The sequence below is a fragment of the Amblyraja radiata genome, chromosome 25 (assembly GCF_010909765.2).
Source record: "Amblyraja radiata isolate CabotCenter1 chromosome 25, sAmbRad1.1.pri, whole genome shotgun sequence".
Classification (NCBI taxonomy): Eukaryota; Metazoa; Chordata; class Chondrichthyes; order Rajiformes; family Rajidae; genus Amblyraja; species Amblyraja radiata.
The window spans coordinates 34643534-34659049 of NC_045980.1; the positions used below are offsets into that span (position 1 = coordinate 34643534).

The 15516-nt window shown below is 48.8% G+C and overlaps 2 protein-coding genes across 4 annotated transcripts in view; one reads left to right on the forward strand and one right to left on the reverse strand.

Moving 5' to 3' along the window:
* Positions 1-15516, reverse strand: part of pi4ka (phosphatidylinositol 4-kinase alpha) — a 122486-nt gene that overhangs the window by 70392 nt on the left and 36578 nt on the right. For both annotated transcript variants that reach the window (XM_033043823.1, XM_033043824.1), the window contains exon 19: positions 15143-15193. In XM_033043823.1, the coding sequence (XP_032899714.1) occupies positions 15143-15193 (51 nt within the window). The remainder of the gene's footprint in view (positions 1-15142; positions 15194-15516) is intronic.
* serpind1 (serpin family D member 1) lies at positions 916-15218 on the forward strand. 2 transcript variants are annotated; one of them, XM_033043825.1, is made up of 5 exons: positions 916-1141; positions 5277-6200; positions 8419-8692; positions 11661-11808; positions 14093-15218. In XM_033043825.1, the coding sequence occupies exons 2-5, from the start codon at positions 5294-5296 to the stop codon at positions 14282-14284; spliced, it is 1521 nt and encodes a 506-aa protein (XP_032899716.1). In that variant the 5' UTR covers positions 916-1141; positions 5277-5293; the 3' UTR covers positions 14285-15218. The 2 variants fall into 2 exon arrangements, with proteins under 2 accessions (XP_032899716.1, XP_032899718.1); XM_033043827.1 differs by lacking the exon at positions 916-1141 and adding an exon at positions 4000-4020.

Here is a 15516-nt window from a genome sequence, read left to right on the forward strand (position 1 = left end):
TAATTGGCTTGGTAAATGTAAACATCGCCCCTAGTGGGTGTAGGATAGTGTTAGTGTGCGGGGATCGCTGGTCGACGCGGGCCGGGTGGGCCGAAGGGCCTGTTTCCGCGCTGTATCTCTAAACTAAACTAAAAAAAAAATCTCGTTCCGAACGTCCTTGTAGACTGCCGACAGTAACTATTTGTTTTGAGGCTTTTGGTAAACGAAGGCGGTGGATGGAGAAACATGGACCTTGCGTAGGAGATGCACGGTTTAAATTGGCGTCATGGTTAGTAGAGGCCTCATGGGCTGAAGTGCCTGTTCCTGTCCTATGTAGGAAAGAACCGCAGATGCTGGTCTAAATCGAAAGTAGATGCAAATTGCTGGAGTAACTCAGCGGGTCAGGCAGCATCTCTGGAGAAAAGGAATGGGTGACTTTTCGGTCTGAAGAAGGGTCTCGACTCGAAACGTCACCCATTCCCTCTCTCCGCAGATGCTGCCTGACCCGCTGGGTTTCGCCAGCATTTTTGTCTACCTTTGATTGGGTAGTTGAGGCCAGAAGGTAGTTGAGGCCACAGTTCATTGGCTATATTTAAGAGGGAGTTAGATGTGGCCCTTGTGGCTAAAGGGATCAGGGGGTATGGAGAGAAGGCAGGGATGGGATACTGAGTTGGATGATCAGCCATGATCATATCGAATGGCGGTGCAGGCTCGAAGGGCCGAATGGCCTACTCCTGCACCTATTTTCTATGTTTCTATTAAGCATGTAACCTTTACCGATTTCAATGTGGTTTACTTTACACCAACAGAAAGTTGATTCTCAAATGTTTCCCCCCCCCACCCCCCCAACACAGAACAAGATCACAGTTTGGTGAACGTTTAATTAAAATCTGTAAAACGCTCTAAGCTGAAACAAAATAAACCATGCAATATTTTAAAACCAGAATAGATCTGAATGCAGATCACAACCACAATCTGAAGTGACTTATTGCAACAGTCTTTCCCAACAAATGTCCTCAAATGTTTAATTTGGGCTTGTTTGCTCTTTCACGAATCAATGCAGAATGACAACAGGACAGATGTTAAAGTGCAAAGTTTGTGAAAAACACATTGCCTGCTGATTCAACGGCACAAGACTGCCATTCCACACTGGTGCCCGCAGGTAAGCATACGGCAAACTGTTTAATCAGAATCTATTTAAGATCGTTAACAAAAAATAATAATCCGCGGTGTCACATCTAATAATGCGAGTGTTACTGAAATTGGAAGTGGTCCGTTGTCACAGCAAAGATCACGAGGAGAGTGTACTTCGTGCATTACTGGGACCGCTCCTGTTTGAAGAGCAGATTCAGCGAAAATCTCAATGCATTTTTTTAAATACAAGGGCACACTAGAGTACGGTTGTCAGAGGTAATGGGGAGAAGGCAGGAGAATGTGGTTAGGAGGGAGAGATAGAACAAGTCAAGTTTATTCGTCACATACACAGATGAGATGTGCAGTGAAATGAAAAGTGGCAATGCTCGCGGACTTTGTGCAAAAAGACAAACAAACAAACAAACAGAATGTAACAGAATCACATATTCTTTTTCATATTAAACATTGTGGGCGGAAGGAAAAAGGAAAAAAAACCCAGCAATTTTAAGAAAAAGCAGTAGAGTGGTACAGTAAATACAGTTTTTCTTTTTTTTTTTTAAAAGGCGCGGCCCTGTGATCAGCCATGGTTGAATGGTGGCATAGACTTGATGGGCCGAAGGGCCTGATTCTACTACTGTCACTTATGATCCTAACAAGATTGAGAGGCATTCCTTAATACAATGACATATGGGAGTTATGGTGTCACACAGCACAGATACAGGCCCATCAGCCCAATTCATCGATGCCAAACAAGATGTCCCATCTAAGCTAATTCCATTTGCCCGCATTTGGTCCATATCCCTTGAAACCCTTCCAATCCACGTGCCTGTCCAAATGTCTCTTAAGTTCTGTTATTGTACCTATTGTATAGTACCGACATCATTCACCTCCTCCAACAGTTCATTCCATAGACCCACCACCCTCTGAATAAAAATGTCTAATTTAGTTTAGAGATAAAGTGTGGAAGCAGGCCCTTCGGCCCATCGAGACCGCACCGGTCGGCGATCCCACTACACTAGCACGATCCTACACACTAGGGACAATTTACAATTTTCACCGAAGCCAATTAACCTACAAACGTGTACATCGCTGGAGTTGGAGTGAAAAACCTTTTCCCCTCGGTTAAATCCTTCCCCTCTCACCGTAAACCTATGTCTCCTGGTTCACAACTCCCCTACTCTGGGTAAAAGACTCTGTACATTCACAGTTATCATTCTATAAAAGTATATCCAATTTTTGTAATTGTGGAAAAAGACTTTTGTGCTGCTCAAGCCGGCATAGCAGTCGAGTTACTGCCGGAGACCCCGGGTTCGATCCTGACCACGGGCGCTGTCTGTACGGAGTTTGCACGTTCACCCCGTGACCTGCGCGGGGTTTTCTCCGAGATCTTTGGTTGCCTCCCGCACTCCAAAGACGTGCAGGTACGTCGGTTAATTGGTATGAGTGTAAAATTGTCCCTCGTGTGTGTGTGTGTGTGTGTGTGTGTGTGTGTGTGTGTGGGGTAGTGTTAGTGTGCGGGGATCGCTGGTCGGTGCGGGCTCGGTGGGTTAGAAGGTTCCGTTTCCGCGCTGTATCTCTAAACTAATCTTGAACTAAACCAAGCGCACGTTGCCGTGCTGTCAGTGCGACCACATTTTTCTCGTCAGGAATCTTTGACGAGTTAGCCACGATTGACGCCCATTCATACTATTTCCAGTGCTTCTCTTTCCGTTTTTGAAATCGATTTATGAATACGTTTGTCTTTCAGTCTCCACATAACAGACTGGCTGGGTTGGCAAAGAGGCTCCAAAATGGTGTCTCCTAGTTTGACTTAACAGAGGTGGACAAAAATGCTGGTGAAACTCAGCGGGTGCAGCAGCATCTATGGAGCAAAGGAAATAGGCAACGTTTCGGGACGAAACCCTTCCGGGTTTCGGCCCGAAACGTTGCCTATTTCCTTTTGGGTTTCGTCCCGAAACGTTGCCTATTTCCTTCGCTCCATAGATGCTGCTGCACCCGCTGAGTTTCTCCAGCATTTTTGTCTACCTTCGATTTTCCCGCATCTGCAGTTCCTTCTTAAACAAAGAGTTTGACTTAACTGGGCCCCTTACTTCAGTATTTCATTACTGCTCAAATTTCAGGACAAACATTTCACGTTGTATTTCAAACCATGTCATAAAATGGTCGACATACTGATTTCAGTGCTGTTCTTTGCAGCGGTTGGTGCGGTTAATTATAAACCTTATGGTTTAAAGTTCAAAGACCTTTGGAAAGGCAAAAGAATGGCAACTACACAAATATATCGAACGCAGGCTTCATAAACATCAGCCTTCAGAGTGATGTTCATGTCCATACGGGGTTGGACAGGCTAGATGCAGGAAGATTGTTCCCGATGTTGGGGAAGTCCAGAACAAGGGGTCACAGTTTAAGGATAAGGGGGAAGTCTTTTAGGACCGAGATGAGAAAAACATTTTTCACACAGGGAGTGGTGAATCTGTGGAATTCTCTGCCACAGAAGGTAGTTGACTATATTTAAGAGGGAGTTAGATGTGGCCCTTGTGGCTAAAGGTATCAGGGGGTGTGGAGAGAAGGCAGGTACAGGATACTGAGTTGGATGATCAGCCATGATCACATTGAATGGCGGTGCAGGCTCGAAGGGCCAAATGGCCTACTCCTGCACCGATTTTCTATGTTTCTATATGTTCTAGAAGTAGAATTATGCCATTCGGCCCATCAACGTTATTCCGCCATTCAATCACAGCTGATCTATCTCTCTCCCTCTCAACCCCATTCTCCTGGCTTCTCCCCATAACCCGATACCTTTATGCCCCCGTCCCACTTAGGAAACCTGAACGGAATCCTCTGGAGACTTTGCGCCCCACCCAAGGGCTCCGTGCGGTTCCCGGAGGTTGCAGGTAGTGGAAGCAGGTAGGGAGACTGACAAAAACCTTCGGGAACCGCACGGAAACCTTGGGTGGGGCGCAAAGACTCCAGAGGTTTCCGTTCAGGGTTCCTAAGTGGGACAGGGGCATTACCAATCAAGAATCAGTCAAATTCCACCTTAAAAACATCCTTTGATGGCCTCCACAGCCATCCATGGCAATTTCACAGATTCACCATCCTCTGGCTACAGAAATTCCTCCTCATCTCCTTTAGACAATAGACAATAGGTGCAGGAGTAGGCCATTCGGTCCTTCGAGCCAGCAATGTGATCATGGCTGATCATCTCCAATCAGTACCCCGTTCCTGCCTTCTCCCCATATCCACTGACTCCGCTTTCTTCAAGAGCCCTGTCTCGCTCTCTCTTGAAAGTATCCAGAGAACCGGCCTCCACCTGAGGCAAAGAATTCCACAAACTCACAACTCTCTGTGTGAAAAAGTGTTTCCTTACCACCGTTCTAAATGGCCTACCCCTTATTCTTAAACTGTGGCCCCTGGTTCTGGACTCCCCCAACATCTGGAACATGTTTCCCGCCTCTAGCGTGTCCAAACCCTTACTAATCTTATATGTTTCAATAAGATCCCCCCTCATTCTTCTAAAGTATACAAGCCCAGCCCCTCCATTCTCTCTGCATATGACAGTCCCGCCATCCCAGGAATTAATCTTGTAAACCTACGCTGCACTCCCTCAATAGCAAGAATGTCCTTCCTAAAGGCACGTCCTTTAATTCGGAGGCTATGGCCCCTGGTCCTAGACCCACCAGTGGAAACATCTCCACATTCATTCTATCCAGGCCTTTCACTATTCAGTAAGTTTCAATGAGGTCCCTCCTCGTCCTTTAAGAAACTGTGAATACAGGCCCAAAGCCGTCAAACGTTGACCCAATCATTCCTGGGATCATTCTCCGAAATCTCCTCTGGACCCTCTCCAATGCCAGCATATTCTTCCTCAAAACTGGGGCTCAAAACAGCTCGCAATACTCCAAAAGCAGTCTGACTGGTGCTTTACGAAGCCTCAGCATTACATCTCTTCTTTTGTATTCAAACCCTCTTGAACCCACATAACAGACTGGCTGGGTTGGCAAAGAGGCTACAAAATGGTGTCTCCTAGTTTGACTTAACAGAGGTAGACAAAAATGCTGGTGAAACTCAGCGGGTGCAGCAGCATCTATGGAGCGAATGAAATAGGCAACGTTTCGGGCCGAAACCCTTCTTCCGTCTAATATCTCTCGTTTGGCCAACAGGAATAAACCTCTCCAACATGCGGCTCTTGTTCCTCACGCTGTGCGTTTTCCTCGTCCCGTTGCCTACGTTTTGCGGCATTAAGCCATTGGCCGGGCATTTTGAGCCAGAGCCAGAGCCCACGGATATCCTGCTTGAACCGCGGTCCAATGTGGACGCTGAAGGCCCCCACACCGAGAGCATCCAGCTGCAACTGCACGAGGACAACACGTTGACTCAAGACCTCCCAGACATGGAGGACGACGACTACCTGGACTTTAATTCCTTGTTTGCCGAGGACGACGATGACTACATCGACACGATTGACGAGATCGAGGAGCCGGTGACGGACGCACAACTTGAGCCTCTGGACCCGGTGGCCAGGAGAGCCAAATTGCTGAAGCTGTTCCACGGCAGAACCAGGATCCAGCGCTTGAACATGGTCAACGGCAACTTTGCCTTCGGTCTGTACCGGAGCATACGGAACGAAGTGGGCCCGCTGGAGAACATACTGTTGGCTCCCGTCGGCATCTCCACCACGCTGGGCATGGTCTCTCTCGGCGCCAGGGGGGAGACCCACCACCAGCTGTTCCACGCCCTGGGCTTTGCCGACTTTGTGAACGCCAGCGTCAAGTACGACACCATGACGGTCCACAACCTCTTCCGCCGGCTGACCCACCGCCTCTTCCGCCACAACTTCGGCTACATCCTGCGGGGGGTGAACGGCCTGTTCGTGCGACAGGGATCCCAGGTCCTCGGCAACTTCACCCACAGCATGAAGACCTACTACTTTGCCGAGGCCCAGTCGGTCAACTTCTCCAACCCCGCCCTGGTCGGCAAAATCAACCAACGCATCCAGAAGCTGACCCAAGGACTGATCAAAGAAGCCGTCGACACCCTAGACCCACACACGCTCATCATGATTCTCAACTGCTTGTACTTGAAAGGTAAACTCGTTAACTCACAGATCAGATGCACTTAGGAAGGGTCTGGACCCGAAACATTCACCCGTTCCAATAGTCAATAGACAATCTTTTAATCTATACTGTTTCATCAGGGACTGGATTGTTTTTACTGTTATTATGTGTGAAATGTTTTAAGTTTCATGTGCGATGCTCCGGTATTCCCTGGGAAACGTCTTCTCATTTTGCACTGTACAACTGTTGCTTTGCAAGATGACAATAAAGGTTGATTGATTGACACAATGAACCAAATAGACAATAGACAATAGGTGCAGGAGTAGGCCATTCGGCCCTTCGAGCCAGCACCGCCATTCAATGTGATGATCATTGCTGATCATCCACAATCAGTTCCTGCCTTCTCCCCATATCCCCTGACTCCGCTGTCTTCAAGAGCCCTATCCAGCTCTCTCTTGAAAGCATCCAGAGAACCGGCCTCCACCCCCCTAAGAGGCAGAGAATTCCACAGTGATCATAGGAGACGTTTACTGGTCATAGTTAAAGTGGGAAAGGTTGCTGCAGGAGTGGAGATTGAAGAGTGTGCAGCGATTGAAATGTGAGCTTGTAGTTCTGTTTCTGTGGCTAGTACCCAAATAGTCGCCTACATTGGGCGCCATCTTGGGGAAGAACTATGTCCATAACTGTGTATTATTTTCAGAAGGCTCATCTCAAGAAGAAGTTTGAAGAAGGGTTTTGACCCACAATGTAACCCATTCCTTCTATCCAAAGATGCTGCCTGTCCCTCTGAGTTACTCCAGCATTTTCTGTCTATCTTCGGTGTAAACCAGCATCTGCAGTTCCTTCCTACACATGAGAGTGGTAGCGGTGTGGAATGAGCTTCCAGTGGAAGTGGTGGCGGCAGGTTCGTTGGTATCATTTAAAAATAAATTGGATAGGCATATGGATGAGAAGGGAATGGAGGGTTATGGTATGAGTGCAGGCAGGTGGGACTAAGGGAAAAAAGTTGTTCGGCACGGACTTGTAGGGCCGAGATGGCCTGTTTCCGTGCTGTAATTGTTATATGGTTATATGGTTATATGATTGAATGGCGGTGTAGACTTGATGTGCTTAATGGCCTAATTCTGCTCCAATCACTTGTGAACGAACACCAGCAAATAAATGTCAGACCTATATTCTTTTGAATAATCTGGCTAAAACATGCAAGGACCTCAGGGGACATTTCAAAATATGTCCATAGGTGAGATAATCTGTAAAAAGTGGACTACTACAAGATGAAGTAATTGTCTATAAAATAATTGGCTTCGGTATAATTGTTCCTGGAGTGTAGGATAGTGCTAGTGTGCGGGGTGATTGCTGGTCGGCACGGACTCAGTGGGCCGAAGGGCCTGTTTCCGCGCTGGATCTCCAAAGACTAAATCTCATCAGCCAGAGCGCGGTCCTGACCTCCCATCTACCACATCGGGGACCTATGAGCGATCTATAATCAGACGTCAATAATATATCTTGCACCACTTGGTGTCCTCTTTATACTTTATTGTGCGTTGTGGATGTCTGGATTGTATTCATGTTGAGTCTTTTCACTGACCAGAGAGCGCACGAGCAAACGCTTTTCACCGTGCCTCGCCACGCCTAACAATAACCAACTAAACCAACGCTGAGCACCTCGGCATACAGTGTAGAAAATGGAACCATATTCGGAAATCAGAACACAAAATAACACATTGCGGCTCGGTGGCGCAGCGGTAGAGTTGCTGCCTCACACCGCCAGAGACCCGGGTTCCATCCCGACTACTGGTGCTGTCTGTGCGGAGTTTGTACGTTCTCTCCCCGTGACCCACGTGGGTTTTCTCCGAGACCTTGGGGTTCTTCCCACACTCCAAAGGCGTGCAGGTTTGTAGGTTAATTGGCTTGGTAAATGAATGTAAATTTGTCAAGAGCTAGATAGGGCTCTTAAAAATAGCAAAGTCAAGGGATATGGGGAGAAGGCAGGAACGGGGTACTGATTGGGGATGATCAGCCATGATCACATTGAATGGCGGTGCTGGCTCGAAGGGCCGAATGGCCTACTCCTGCACCTATTGTCTATTGTCCCTCGTGCGTGTAGGGTAGTGTTAATGCGCTGGCCGGCGCGGACACGATGGGCCGAAGGGCCTGTTTCCCGCGCTGTATCTCTAAACGATGCTGAAAGTGGAACGTTCCTGTCAAGTGCAATTGCTCGACTCATTTTCTCTCTCCGGCCAAACAGGAAATTGGGCGACCAAGTTCCTTAACGAGAGGACGTACAAGGGGGCTTTCTGGCTGAATGAAAAGGATTCGGTGAGGGTGCCGATGATGCAGACGAGGGGAAACTTCCCGCAGGTTTCCGACCACAAGCTTGAGTGTGACGTCCTCCAGCTGCCTTACGTGGGGAATGTCAGCATGCTGATCGTGCTGCCCCACAAGTTCTCTGCCATGAAGACCATCGAAAAGCAGCTGACGTCAGAGGTGGTGATCAGCTGGTTAAAGAGTATGACTAACAGGTACATTTTGTCTCCTTCGATGCGTTCACGCCGACTACAGCTCAGAGCGTCGAGGTTTAGTTTAGTTTAGAGATACAGCGCGGAAACAGGCCCTTCGGCCCCACCGAGTCCGCGCCGACCAGCGATCCCCGCACACTAACACTATCCTACACACACACACACAATTGACAATTTATATTTACACCAATCCAATTAACCTACATACCTGTACGCCTTTGGAGTGTGGGAGGAAACCGAAGATCTCGGAGAAACCCCACGAGGGTCACGGGGAGAACGTGCAAACTCTGTACAGACAGCACCCGTAGTCAGGATCGAACCCGGGTCTCCAACGCGGTAAGCGCGGTGAGGCAGCAACTCTACCGCTGCACCACCGTGCCGCCCCCTAATCTCCGAGAACAGAGCAGCCGACCGAGTAGGAAAGAACTGCAGATGCTGGTCGACGCCAAGAAAAGGCACAGCATGCTGGAGTAACTCATTGGGTCTGGCAGCATCTTTGGAGAAAAGGAATTGGTTCGAGAAAAATCGATGTTGGAAACCATCTTGGTGGTGCAGCGGTAGAGCTGCTGCCAGCGACCCATATCATTTTGAGTTGATATAATAATAATAATAATGGATGGGATTTATATAGCGCCTTTCTAATACTCAAGGCGCTTTACTTCGCATTATTCATTCACTCCTCAGTCACACTCGGTGGTGGTAAGCTACTTCTGTAGCCACAGCTGCCCTGGGGCAGACTGACGGAAGCGTGGCTGCCAATCTGCGCCTATGGCCCCTCCGACCACCACCAATCACTCACACACATTCACACACAGGCAAAGGTGGGTGAAGTGTCTTGCCCAAGGACACAACGACAGTATGCACTCCAAGCGGGATTCGAACCGGCTACCTTTCGGTTGCCAGCCGAACACTTAGCCCATTGTGCCATCTGTCGTCCCAAGATATAGCAGTAACGTAGACACACACAAAAGGCTGGAGCAACTCAGCGGGTCAGACAACATCTCTGGAGGAAAGGAAGAGGTGATGTTTCGGGTCGAGACCCTTCTTCAGACCGATGATGGTTTTACAAATAAGACTGTTACAAACAACATAACCACTGCCCTTTACCACAGCGAGCAGCCCGCAAAGGACAATAAAATAATATCTCTAACAAATTAAAAAAAAATAATAGCCTATGCTATTCTCTAAGGTAGACAAAAATGCTGGAGAAACTCAGCAGGTGCATCAGCATCTATGGAGCGAAGGAAATAGGAACGTTTCAGGACGAAACCCAAAAGGAAATAGGCAACGTTTCGGGCCGAAACCCGGAAGGGTTTCGTCCCGAAACGTTGCCTATTTCCTTCGCTCCATAGATGCTGCTGCACCCGCTGAGTTTCACCCTGATGGAGGGTTGGGGGTGGGGGGGGGGGGGGGGGGGGGGAGATGAAAGGAAAAAGGAAGAGGAGGAGCCCGAGGGACGAGGGAGAGCTGAGAAGGGGAGGAGACAGCAAGGGCTACCGAAAATGGGAGAATTCAATGTTTATGCCACTAGGGTGCAGGCTGCCCAAACGGAATATGAGGCGCTGCTCCTCCAATTTCCTATTATATTATTCTCTGTGCTAGTGCTGAAGAGATTGAGCAGACCAGGCAGCATCTGTGGGTGTAAGGGACAGGGTGTAATGAGACCAAGGTGCCATCTGAATTGATACTAACAATAAAGTGTCATCAAATCTAAGATTCTTTCTAATAGACTTTACTGCTAAAGAAGGGTCTGAAGAAGGGTCTTGACCCGAAACGTCACCTATTCCTTCTTTCCAGAGATGCTGCCCGTCCCGCTGAGTTACTCCAGCATTTTGTATTTACGAAGGAACTGCAGATGCTGGAAAATCGAAGGTAGACAAACTTCTGGAGAAACTCAGCGGACGAGGCAGCATCTATGGAGCAAAGGAATAGGTGACGTTTCGGGTTGAGACCCTTCCGGGTCTCGACCCGAAACGTCACCTATTCCTTCGGGGTCTCGACCCGAAACGTCACCTATTCCTTCGCTCCATAGATGCTGCCTCGTCTGCTGAGTTTCTCCAGCATTTTTGTCCACCCTTTGTGCTCAGGAAATAGGCAACGTCTCGGGTCGAAACCCTTCTTCGGACGAAACCCTTCTGAAGAAAGGTTTCGACCAGAAACGTTGCCTATTTCCTTCGCTCCATAGATGCTGCCTCGTCTGCTGAGTTTCTCCAGCAATTTTTGTCCACCCTTTGTGCTCAGGAAATAGGCAACGTCTCGGGTCGAAACCCTTCTTCGGACGAAACCCTTCTGAAGAAAGGTTTCGGCCAGAAACGTTGCCTATTTCCTTCGCTCCATAGATGCTGCCTCACCCGCTGAGTTTCTTCAGCACTTTTTGTCCACCAGCATTTTGTGTCTTCCTTAGATTTTACTGCTAAATTAACTCAAGGTGATGTGGGCATTGTAGGAACAAAGTATGAAATAGGTTAGCACGCAACAAAAGCTTTCCACTGTACCTCGGTACACGTGACAATAAACTAAACTGAACTCAGAAACTAAACTCAAATTTCCTGATCGACTAAACCTTTAATTATTAGCCTGACATTTATTTTTCTCTCTCCAAGTGAAAGACACAACCCAAAAATGTTTTAGGGGCGGCACGGTGGCGCAGCGGTAGAGTTGCTGCCTTTGTAGCGCCAGAGTCGATGGTTCGATCCTGACTACGGGCGCTGCCTGTACGGAGTTTGTACGTTCTCCCCGTGGGTTTTCTCCGAGATCTTCGGTTTCCTCTTACACTCCGAAGGCGTGCAGGTTGAAGTGTAAAATGTCCCCAGTATGCGTAGGATAATGTTAATGTGCGGGGATCGCTGGTCGGCACGGACCCGGGGAGGGGGCCGAAGACCCTGTTTCCGCGTTGTATGTCTAAAGTAAATTAAACCCTATGTTGCCATCTTCGATTTATCTCTATTCTCTCTTTATATTGAACCGACAGAACGATAAAAGTGGTGCTCCCCAGATTCAACCTGGTCAAACAGTATGACCTGGTCCCGTACTTCAAGACTCTGGGTCTGTCGTTGCCTTTCGAACAAACAGCCAACTTCACCGGAATATCAACTCAAGACAATCTGGTCATTAACATGGTAGGAAACTGCTTTTACCCCCCCATCGCTAACACAGACACCAACACAGCGGAAGGAAGGAAGCTGTAGGTCAGGGGTCGTCAACCTGCTGTGTCTGGGCTTCACTGTCGGCATCGGGGTTGTCAATAGGCCGGGGATGAGTGAGTGTGAGTACTTGAGCCACCTCCTTCAGGACAGAGCCAAGGCGATGGCCCGTAGGTACGCCATGTTGGTGAGCGCCCGTAACTAGGGACGCCATGTTGCCGAGCGCCCGTAACTAGGGACGCCATGTTGGCGAGCGCCCGTAACTAGGGACGCCATGTTGGTGAGTGCCCGTAACTAGGGACGCCATGTTGGCGAGCGCCCGTAACTAGGGACGCCATGTTGGTGAGCGCCCGTAACTAGGGACGCCATGTTGGCGAGCGCCCGTAACTAGGGGCCAGTGCTCCGGGTGGCGTCCTCGCAGGGCGGGATCTACGTGAGCACGTGGTTTGATGCCTGCCATCCGGGGCGGGATCCACGTGTACATGTGTGATAGATGTGGCCTGCCATCCGCTCACAGACATGCGCCCTAGCCCCTATGCAGAACAAGACAACAGACAATAGGTGCAGGAGTAGGCCATTTGGCCCTTCGAGCCAGCACCATCATCCAATCTGATCAGGTTGCCGACCCCTGCGGTAGATAGACACAAACTGCTGGAGTAACTCAGCGGGACAGGCAGCATCTGTGGAGAGGAGGAGTGGGTGAAGTTTTGGGTCGGGACCCTTCGTCAGACTGAAACTATAGTTCTTGCGGAAGCGTGCACTGACTGTGACACGTCACACGTGATAATAAAAGTATCGCACAATGAATCATTCACGAAGGCAAAGGGGATGTGGCCTTCAATGCAAGATTATCTTATTACAATTGTACATGGCTTGGTTCAGACCACACACACACACACACACAAGAGTATTGTGTCCAGTTTCCGTCGTCTAAAGGAAAAACCTACTCGCCAAAGATGGAGTGTGACATAAGATCGGCAAACTGGTCATTGGGATGAGCCTTTATTAACGGTGGCCCAGCGGTATTGTTGCCTTATGGGCCTGTCCCACTTAGGCGATTAGTCTCGCCACATGGTCGCCAGGGTGTCGCCTGTACGGTCGTGAATCGTCTCCTCAGTCGCCCAAAGAGTCGTAGCGTCTTTCTGGTCGCCGCTGGATTTTCAACACGTTTGCTGACGTAGTTATCGCCAGGTGACGTAGGTTGTCGCCCGTGCCGACTTCGGTTTTTGTTGTTGTTAAAGTAATAATAATAATAATAATGGATGGGATTTATATAGCGCCTTTCTAGAATACTCAAGGCGCTTTACATCGCATTATTCATTCACTCCTCAGTCACACTCGGTGGTGGTAAGCTACTTCTGTAGCCACAGCTGCCCTGGGGCAGACTGATGGAAGCGTGGCTGCCAATCTGCGCCTACGGCCCCTCCGACCACCACCAATCGCTCACACACATTCACACACAGGCAAAGGTGGGTGAAGTGTCTTGCCCAAGGACACAACGACAGTATGCACTCCAAGCGGGATTCGAACCGGCTACCTTCCGGTTGCCAGCCGAACACTTAGCCCATTGTGCCATCTGTCGTCAATGATTGTATTTCAAATTTTATGTTGAAGGTGGGGGGGGGGACGGAGGGGGGGGTCCAGTCGCCGGTTTTTCGGAGACCTGCTACGACTATGACAGTCGACAAAAATAGCCTAAGTGGGACTGGGCCATTACAGTGCCAGAGAACCCAGGTTCGATCCTGACTGCGGGTGCTGTACATTCTCCCTGTGACCTGCGTGGGTTTTCCACGGTTGCTCCGGTTTCCTCCCACACTCCAATGACGTGCAGCTTTGTAGGTTATTTGGCTGTTGTAAATTGTAAATTGTCCCCAGTGTGTGTCGGGCAGCGCGAGTATACGGGGGGTGAACGTTGGCCAGCGTTGACGTTGATCAACCTACAAACCCGCACGCCTTTGGAGTGTGGGAGGGAAACCGGATCACCCGGAGGAAACAAACCCACACGGTCACAGGGAGAACCTGCAAACTCCACATAGACATACCCAAGATCAGGAGTGAACCCAGGTTTCTGGTGCTGTAAGGCAGCAGCTCAACCAGCCAATGCCTTCCTCATAGCTCCAGCTTTCATCTTCCGCGGCTGGAGGCATGGAGTCGGCTGGGCAGACATGAGCCGCTATTTTTTTGCCCCCGTGTGAAGAGGAGTGCTTAAATGATTTGTGGTTAACTTAATCACGTGTGTTTCAATGTTTCTCTTACCCAGTTCCAACACCAGGGATCAATCACGGTCAACGAGGAAGGAACGACCGCAGAATCCGTGACGACAGTTGGCTTCATGCCCCTCTCCTCGCAGAATGAGTTCGCAGCAAGGAGACCCTTCCTCTTCCTTATATATGAGCACCGTACAGAATGCCTGCTCTTCATGGGCCGAGTGACAAACCCACTGAAAAACTAACCACGCACTCACGCACGCACTCAAATTGCTAAACCCTCGATAGGCAGCCTAATTACAATAATTTTTTAGACCTAACAATAGACAATAGGTGCAGGAGTAGGCCATTCGGCCCTTCAGTCAATTATGCCGACAGTCGCTGAAAAAAATCGCCAAGTGGGACAGGCCCTCAAATCTCAATACTGGGGCTGGAGTACACAATTCATCTTTGTCCACCAGCAAGCCAAATGAAATGGCGATATTTCATGAAAAAGGGTTGAGTTTTATAGTGTTTCGGTGCTGGCTCGAAGGGCCGAATGGCCTCCTCCTGCACCTATTTTCTGTTTCAATGTATTCTAATTTGTGTCGCAATTAAAATTAAATATCTTTCCTGTGTGTGGATATTGCCCCAATTCAGCAGTGTTTATCAGTAAATATTTTTTAGACAATAGACAATAGGTGCAGGGGTAGGCCATTCGGCCCTTCGAGCCAGCACGGCCATTCACTGTGATCGTGACTGATCATCCACAATCAGTACCCCGTCCCAGCCTTCTACCCATATCCCCTGTCTCCTCTTTAAGAGAACCTATCTAGCTCTCACTTGAAAGCATCCAGAGAACCTGCCTCCACCGCACTCTGACGCAGAGAGTTCCACAGACTCACAACTCTGTGTGAAAAAGCATTTCCTAATCTCCGTTCTAAATGGCTTACCCCTTATTCTTAAATTGTGTGTGGCCCCCGGTTCTGGACTCCCCCAACGTCGGGATTATCACTCAAATAAAAGATACTCCTAGAACCCTAAATATTGATGATGAGGAGAGGTTAAGCACCTTCTCATGTTCGGGCTGGCATGATTTAGTTGATATTCAAGAAGTCACTTACCACCGCAATGACTGGAATAAGAACGCCCAAATTCCCTGCACTGCTTGAAGCCTGAAATAAAGACATTTCAATGATTGATCTGTTATTCAAAACTCTTCTTATTACATGTAGGAACAAGAAACTGCAAAGGTAGACACAACATACTGGAGTAACTCAGCGGGACTTGCAGTATCTCTGGAGAGAAGGAATGGGCGAGAGACCCTTCTTCAGACATGAAGAGTTACTCCATCATATTGTGTCCACCTTCGAGGTACAGTGAAAGGCTTTTGTTGCGTGCTAACCAACCAGTGGAAAGACAATACACGATTACAATTGAGCCATTACATTGACAATAGACAATAGACAATAGGTGCAGGAGTAGGCCATTCGGCCCT

Excerpts from the sequence above, each read along its gene's own strand:
- serpind1 (XM_033043825.1), top strand. The coding sequence starts at position 5,294 with ATGCGGCTCTTGTTCCTCACGCTGTGCGTTTTCCTCGTCCCGTTGCCT. Across the intron at positions 8,693-11,660 it reads TTAAAGAGTATGACTAACAG|AACGATAAAAGTGGTGCTCC; the intron begins GTACATTTTGTC and ends TTGAACCGACAG. Across the intron at positions 11,809-14,092 it reads ACAATCTGGTCATTAACATG|TTCCAACACCAGGGATCAAT; the intron begins GTAGGAAACTGC and ends TCTCTTACCCAG.